Source organism: Anastrepha obliqua, chromosome 6, assembly GCF_027943255.1.
Source record: "Anastrepha obliqua isolate idAnaObli1 chromosome 6, idAnaObli1_1.0, whole genome shotgun sequence".
Classification (NCBI taxonomy): Eukaryota; Metazoa; Arthropoda; class Insecta; order Diptera; family Tephritidae; genus Anastrepha; species Anastrepha obliqua.
The window spans coordinates 2464362-2473111 of record NC_072897.1 but is presented as its reverse complement, the minus strand read 5'-3'; the positions used below and the strand labels follow the sequence as shown (position 1 = coordinate 2473111).

Genomic DNA, 8750 nt, shown 5'->3' with positions numbered 1-8750 from the left:
ACTGCTCCACTATGGTCTGAAATTCAAATTTTTTGGCATAAATTAGAAGGAGTGGTACTAGGCCATTGAAATTTCACATACAAGCTATGTATGACTTAGTTAAGAAAAATTCCAAGAATGGATGAACTCGGTCATTCCCCAGGGGTACGCCGTTTGGACCTATAGTAAAAATTTTTGAATTTCAGCTCCAAAAATTGCGATATCTTAACGAAAATTGGTAAATATGTTTAATCTCGTAATACGCATCGACGATACCAAAAATAGTTGAAATCGACCAGTCCCTAGGAGTACCTCCCTTGGACCTATAGTAAAAATTTGGTTTCATAAAATGAAAAATTTGCATATGATAGGCAAAAGTGGTCAAATAATTTTATTATCCAAATATTTATACATATGTTTTTACTGAAACAATTATTTTTATAATAAAATTAACTGTACATCTAAAACTAAAGCGTTCTTCACAACGTCTGCTTCCGATATATCAGAATCAGAATTATCCGAATCGTATTCAGATCCCCCTGGCAAGTGGTTGAAAATTTGAAGCTCACTTGAAGGGGCAACCAAATGTATTATTTCTTCTGGTAGCTTCTCTCTTTTCCGATATTTTTCTCTAGCGGATAGAGAAAAGCTGGAAAAAGGGGGACTGAAGAATACATTGCTCTATTGAAAACATCAGTCATATTATTTTTTCTTGTATTTTTTCTGAAGACACCGACACAGATATCTCCTTAGGCCGGCAAAGTAGCTTGCATTTAATTACTTCCTCATAGCTTGGATATACACTGCAATTCCTTTCTTTATTTAACAACCTCATGTTGATATATTGTCTTTTGCTTAAATCATTTTGAAGTAAAAATGCGAGAGCTTCTTCCGGAGTTAGTGGAACTGCTTCGGGTTTTTTGGAGGTCACAGCTTTTCTTATTTCGCTTTGTTCTGCTTGATGCGCAGTTTTCTTTAAAATAAATGCTAAATCACGTTGTTTTGATTTTTTTGCCGCAACAATAGTTGCATGAATCAAAAAATCAACATCGTCATTGTTTTCACAAGAAAGATCACTTGCCAGCTTCCTCTTAAGCCGATCTTTTGCATCTGTGTAACTAACCTTTGGTCGTCCTGCTTTACTTGAACAGGGTTTTTCAAAATCATTCTCAGAAATTTCAATAATAGTTGTTGCGAAAACCCATTGGGGGTATTTCTCTTTAAATCTATTAACCATACGATTACATTTTGATAATTTTTCGCTAACATATCGAGTCATAACCGCCGAAAAAATGTATCCCACAAACTCGAAATTTTACAGGGAAAGGTTTTTTTTAAATTAAATCAGTTTGAAGAAAGCCATTATTTTAAAATTTATAATGTAAATATTTTTTTGTGTAATACATTTAATTTTAATAATTTTAAATAGATATTTGCATCATAAGGGTTGTTTTTGTGGGATACATTTTTTTTGCTTTCCTTCTGGCAACCTATCATTAAAAAAGTGTGTGGGTTACACAAAAGTTTATTTTAAGGAAGTGACTTCCCGTTTGTTTTTATTTAATTTTTTTACTTAGTCCTTCAAATTAAATTACATTTGATTTAAACAAATAAATGTATACATATCTTAGTATATTCGATAAAACAAAAATAAAGTAATGTACTTCATATATTTAAAGTTTTCTGTTAACAAACTAATGTTATTCATATTAAAATCTTGTAAACTTGAATAACGATAGATAAAAATATATAAAGAACGCTAAATACTATCTTCCTGGTCGGTTTCAGGTAGCAAATCTTTAACAGATCCATCCCATTTTAAATTCAAATACTCGTGTTGGAATTTTACGGGTAAAGTTTTTCCATTGAAATGTATGTAATGGAATGAAAATTTAGGCATAAATACTGCTGCGTTAACTTGTACATATGTGAGTAAAATGTACGCTCCATGCAACCGTTTACAATAACAACCACACGCGTAAAAAGAACGCTGCCTCGTGTATACTATGTGTTGACGAAGAAGTAAAGGAGATTTTAACCAAACATAGTTACAAACCTTCTCCACATGTGTCTCTTCAATATGGCAAAGTTTGGTTAAAATCGGTTGAGTCATTCTCCGTAAAGTGCATCACAATGCGAAAAACGGCTGAATTTTTATATATATATAGATTTGACTAAATACTTACTTTTTTCCATCCATTAACATCTTTTTGGGGCGGCCCTTCTGCATTTAGCAGCGTCGTTAGCTCTTTCCACTTTTCCTCAACAGCAACTCTGTCGCCCTTCGAAAAATTCTTCGCCAAATCTGGATGAGATTCCATAAACTCGACTAAAATTAGCTCTTGCTTGGAGTTCTTGTGTTTTCCCCTAAATGTTTTTGAATAAGTTTTAAATATTTTAAATAAACACTTTTATTTACATAAATATATGCAGTTATTTTTAGTAAAAACTCACATTTTGATAGATTTATTTCAACAAACAGTTTATAAGAATGCCACAAACCTCTAACGTTTAAGTTGCCGAAAATTTATAATAACTGGAAAATTTTAACGATTTCGATTTCCAGAACAGGGTGACAAAACGATTTGCTGATGTTCGAAAAAAAAAACGAAAACGGAACGATTTACAGGACATGTCAAACGATTTGAAAACGGAAAATGCAAAACGATTTGCACAACATGCCTGATAATTTAGCATTGTTGGTAGTGTAGTGTAGTTTCTTGCTTCGATATATAGGGTAGGCCATGTAAAATTTGCTTTTTGAATCGGCTTTAAAAAAACGAATCAATATTTTTTCAAACTTTTTTTTTTATTTTGAAGATTGAACATTGTCATTTATGAATGAATGAATAATATCGTTCAAATGACTGCCACGACTGACTTTACAGTAGGCCATTCGATCAACCCAATTTTTAAGCACATTTTTTATTTTTGGGCTCCAATTTCATGAATGGCAACTTCGATTTCGTGTTTTAAAGCATCAATCATCGCTGGATGGTTCGCATAGCATTTGTCCTTAACGGCTCTCCACAAAAAACAGTCCAACGGGCTTAAATCACAGCTCCGAGCCGGTCAATTGATATCGGAATTTCGGTTGATTACCGCACCAAACAGTGACTCGTTGTGGATGCATTTTCTTCTCTACAGTAACGTGTGGATTTTCTGAGCCCCAAATCCGACAATTTTGCTTATTGACGTAGCAACCGATGTGAAAATCAAAAAAGAAGAAGAAGACTCACCACTTTGGAAATAGGTTTTCAATATTTCCCAATTTTATTCAAGCGTATAGCGTCCCATTTCGTAAATGTCAAACCTTTAAGTTAATTTTGAACACATTTCACATGTCATTTGTGTTACCATTCTCAAAAAAATAGGTGGTTCAATAAGCAAACGCTATATGGCCCACCCTGTATTTAATGGTGTCTTTTAAATATTAATTTCCAAGAAAAATGACTGAGCTTACCCCTTTCCACTTTATTAGACTAGTGTCTATTTCATTTAGAATTTTTGCTGTCATGTCGTTGTCCAGGTTGTTTGTGATTTCAGCGCTGTTTGTATTTTTGTTGGGATTTTGTTCATCATTATTGTTTAGGTCTATTGAATCGTTGGTTTCGTTATTATTATTATTATTATTATTAGAATATTTGCTGTTTTATTGGCTACTTGTTTTTAAGTTTTCAATGTTAACATCAGTTAAAAGTTTATTTGTCATTATAGCTCGTTTTTGGTCTGATACTCCTTTTATGTTCGTATTGTGGATATACAGAGAGTCAAAAAAATCTGTTGCACAGTCGAAAACTTTAAGTTCTCAGTGTTATAACTTTCCATCTAGTGAAAGTATAAGAAAAAATAGAAAACGGTATTTATTTATTACGTATCTGAGCAAAAAAAAATTAATATCGACATAGGCTTACAAGCTCAAACTCGAAAGGTAAAATAAGGCACAAATTCACCCCAAAAAAGTATTGGCACGTTTTTTATGTTAGCTTATGGGCCGTGGTGCTGAAATTTCCCTAGAACTACGTCAATTAATGATAAAACTGTATTTAGAAAAAAATCCTATCGCGAAATTGGCAAACTTGTCGATAAATCATGGTCCAGCGTTCGAAACATCGTTATGCATTGTTGGAATGCTGTCAAAATAACTCCGGAGAGCAGATCTGGCCGCCCAAAAAAATTAACCGAACGACAGGAGCGAATTGTGGTGTCCACGGTGGCACAAAATCCAAAAACTTCGGCTGTCAAATTGTGCGAGACTTATTTGATATTATGGCTTATTATAAAATTTATTTGAAATCAATTTCAGCTCCCAAACTGTTCGGAATACCCTATAAAAGGCTGGGTATCATGGCCGGGTTCCTCGAAGCAAACCCTTTATTTCGAAGGTAAATAAAAAGAAGAGGCTAGAATTTACTAAACAGCATTTAAATAAGCCCGACGCTTTTTGGAACACCACCATATTTAGTCAAGAATCAAAATTCAATTTACTTGGGTCATATGCAGCATAAAAGATTTGGCGAAAGCCAAATAAAGAGCTTCAAGAGAACAACCTGCTCAATACAGCTAAACACGGTGGAGGAAATGTAATGGTTTGGGGGTGTTTCGCGGCATATAGTGTCGGAAAGCTCGATGAGACAATGGATAAGCATGTGTATCGCAACATTCTTAAAGAAAATTTAAGTTCAAGCGTCGAAAAACTGGGCCTTAATGGGACAATCTGGCATTTTCAACAAGATAATGACCCAAAACATTCGTCTTATCTTGTACAGGAGTGGTTGATATACCATTGCAAACAGCTTTAAACATCCCCAATCGACGGACTTAAATTCTATGGCATCTTCTGGAACGGAAGATACAATCTCACCACATAACGTCAAAGGATTCTCTAAAAGAGGGAATAATTGCTGAATGGAGTAAAATAACACCTTCCGAAACTTCAAACCTGGTAAGAGACGTTTGCAGACCGGGATTCAGTCTAAAGGAGGGCACACAAAGTATTAGCGCGTTACAGCTGCAATGGAGCAAGCTTATTACACTACCTGTGCCAATACTTTTTTGATGTGAATTATTTATTTTTTACCTTTCAATGTTGGGCTTGTAAGCCTAAGTAAAAATAATTTTTTTTTTGTTCAGATACGTAATAAATAAATACATTTAGAAAATACCGTTTTCTATTTTTTTATACTTTCGGGAAAAATTTAGTATATAGTAATGTATATCGCTTTGAAAAAAAAAAGGTTAAAAGGGGGGGATATAGGGGTGTATCCCCATCTTAAAACTCCCTCCGGCACCCTCAGGAGCCTTATAGTTTTTAAATAATTTAGTGTTAAAGTTCTATAATTTTGCGAAAAGTTGGTGTTGCCATACACCTGAAATAAAAACGAAGTTCGTATGTAGAGATGTTCAGCGGAGGGTTGATTGTAAAACTGCAGTATTTTTGCTGTAATTTAAAATTAAGAAATATTTTTGAAAATAAAAACATACAACTCATCGAAACTTAAAAACAATGATATTAAGCGTATGACAAAAAATAACAAAGTAATTAAAAGGCAAAAATTACGGTTTATAAGTGTATTGTATTCTGCAAAACAAATCGGGTGGTCGTAGTTGTCTTTATTAAAAACTCGTTTCCTCTCAAAAAAATAACCTCATCAGTCCAACTCCGGCTACGCACAACACAATATTTTTGCGTAGAACTCCTTTCCGAATGCATTTGCATTTAATTTTAATGAAAATAATTCGAATATAAGTATAAAAATAAGTTAAAACCCGCGTGTGAGAGCATATTTAGTGAAGTGTAAAAAAATATATAGTGTTATGTTTCACATTATAGTGAAGTTCCCGAGGGCACTTTGAAGGCAAATAAATACGAAATTATTATTTCCCGAATAATTTGGAGTTATAAAGATTGTTCCTTAACACCTCCCTAACATCTAAACCAATTTTCATTAATAAACACATTATAGTTTGCCAAAAATTGCCCAATATATATTACTTTCATTAGAATAAAAGTTATAGCACTGAAAGCTTAGATTTTTCGAGAGTGCCAATACTCTTTCGACTCACTGTGATTGTATTAACAGTTTTGCCGTTGTAGCAATTTAGAAAATCAAATACAACATTTTTTAGCTTTAGCTTATTTCAAGTATATTCACTTATATGCATACGTACTACTCGTCGCTTTAAAAATGCTTTGTATGTTTTCCGCTTACTTTAATCGCAAAAAAGCACCAACTGTAACTATTTATGTTATATATGATACATATGTATATGTAAATAAATAAATACATATAGTGGCGACATTCGTATACCGAGTTATACATGTAAATATGTAAGTAAATAATGTATGACTACAGGGTGAGCGATATAAATGAAAACATACAGCGGTAACACAATTTTAACGAAGGACAGATAGAATTAATCACGGATTTAACCGAAGGGACCAATCTTTCCCAGGCTCCAAGACTACGCCCCACCTTTTTTCTCGACGCCTTACAGTTGTTTCATAAATCGGTCCAAACAAATCTATGCCAACGTAGGTAAGAGGTCGCTCAAAGCTTTCCAAATGTGCTGCTGGCAGTAGTGCCATATGCTGAGTATTTGGCTTAGCGCTTTCGTTCTTGCAGCGTTGACATGATCGCCGTACGTTCTGATAAGGCACATGCAGCCGCGAAATAAATAGGTATAATATTGTTCACAAATTGAGTTTAGGACCGCTTCATGAAATTTGTGGTAATTTCGTTCGTGATAATGTCGAACTATTAGAAAGGTGATTGGATGGTTTCTCGGTAAAATTATGGAAGCGGCAAAACTCAAGCTTTTGGCTCTTCCCCGTATTTTCGTCACTTATGTAAACATTTAAAGGTATTAGTTTGCTGTCACTTTCAATTCTCTTACCGGATCTGAGAGTAAGAATTTCTGGATGGTTTTCACACAGCTGTGCTTCTTTAATTAGGATGTCATTAGCCTTGAGAATAATTGCGTTTTAAATGTGAAATACATTCGACTATTTTTGTATGCCAGATTTTAACGTTTCTATAAATATAATTACCACCGCTATCACCCGATATAGTCGGCGCCAGGTAGAGAAATTCTCAGCATTGATTATAGGTGCATTCTCGCTTCTCATTATATGCAAGGTGCAATGCCGCAACTCAGTGTGCTCCACTGGCGTAAGCGTACTCGCCAGCATCCACGAACGTGTGGAGTTGATTACATTCAGAGGCTCGAAGTAGTGGTGCATAACATCGTGGAATCTTAACGGAGGTTATTGTTGATAGCAACGTCTTCCACTGACACCACTGATTGTATAGCTGATTCGGAAGCGGGTCATCCCAGTGATGCACGAGCGCCATATCTCCTGTAGTAGTATTTTCAAGCCTATGCTATAAGGTGCCAACAAACCAAGGGGGTCAAAGATTGAAATTAAGACCTGGATCGTCTCTCTCTTTGTCGGCACCAAACTAACTTGCAAGATGTCTCGCCTCATTTTGGAGAATCTGCAAATAAACTTGAAAATATTATTATTTGCATCCCAAAACAAACCTAATATTTTTTCCGTATGCGCCATGTCCTTGGGAGTTTGATTTTGGCCAGAATCTCCCTAAAGTTTCTTGAGAACAGCAGATGAGTTGGATACCAAGTTACGGATGAGGAAACCCGGTGCGGCGTGAATGTTTTTGACTTGTGCGGCAAGTTTTAACGCATCTTCTTTTATATGGACACCATCGATAAAATCGTCACCTTAGTGGTACTTTTGTATTACTTCTACTGCTCCACTATGGTCTGAAATTCAAATTTTTTGGCATAAATTAGAAGGAGTGGTACTAGGCCATTGAAATTTCACATACAAGTTATATATGACTTAGTTAAGAAAAATTCCAAGAATGGATGAACTCGGTCATTCCCCAGGGGTACGCCGTTTGGACCTATAGTAAAAATTTTTGAATTTCAGCTCCAAAAATTGCGATATTTTAACGAAAATTGGTAAATATGTTTAATCTCGTAATACGCATCAACGATACCAAAAATAGTTGAAATCGGCCAGTCCCTAGGAGTACCTCCCTTGGACCTATAGTAAAAATTTGGTTTCATAAAATGAAAAGTTTGCATATGATAGGCAAAAGTGGTCAAATAATTTTATTATCCAAATATTTATACATATGTTTTTAGTGAAACAATTATTTTTATAATAAAATTAACTGTACATCTGAAATGCGAGAGAAGTTACAGAATTATTAAATTCACTTGAATATAATATAAAAAGTTATATGTACCAAGCAAATCATTCGAAATCACAGTCTTCCGTATCTAAAACTAAAGCGTTCTTCACAACGTCTGCTTCCGATATATCGGAATCAGAGTTATCCGAATCGTATTCAGATCCCCCTGGCAAGTGGTTGAAAATTTGAAGCTCACTTGAAGGTGCAAGCAAATGTATTATTTCTTCTGGTAGCTTCTCTCTTTTCCGATATTTTTCTCTAGCGGATAGAGAAAAGCTGGAAAAAGGGGGACTGAAGAATCCATTGCTCTCTAAAACATCAGTCATATTATTTTTTCTTGTATTTTTTCTGAAGACACCGACACAGATATCTCCTTAGGCCGGCAAAGTAGCTTGCATTTAATTACTTCCTCATAGCTTGGATATACACTGCAATTCCTTTCTTTATTTAACAACCTCATGTTGATATATTGTCTTTTGCTTAAATCATTTTGAAGTAGAAATGCGAGAGCTTCTTCCGGAGTTAGTGGAACTGCTTCGGGTTTTTTGG

General features: G+C 34.7%; 1 protein-coding gene across 1 annotated transcript; it reads right to left on the bottom strand.

The window, feature by feature from the left end:
• Positions 1–6655: 6655 nt before the first annotated feature.
• LOC129249768 (uncharacterized) lies at positions 6656–7133 on the bottom strand. The gene is made up of 2 exons (XM_054889394.1): positions 7031–7133; positions 6656–6946 (listed from the first exon to the last, which is right to left on the bottom strand). Exons 1-2 carry the CDS (start codon positions 7106–7108, stop codon positions 6698–6700), a joined length of 327 nt encoding a protein of 108 aa, XP_054745369.1. The 5' UTR covers positions 7109–7133; the 3' UTR covers positions 6656–6697.
• Between the last annotated feature and the right edge of the window lie 1617 nt (positions 7134–8750).

Coding starts and splice junctions, on each gene's coding strand:
- LOC129249768 (XM_054889394.1), bottom strand. CDS start 7,108: ATGAGAAGCGAGAATGCACCTATAATCAATGCTGAGAATTTCTCTACC. Junction 6,947..7,030: donor TATATCGGGTGATAGCGGTG/GTAATTATATTT, acceptor ATTATTCTCAAG/GCTAATGACATCCTAATTAA.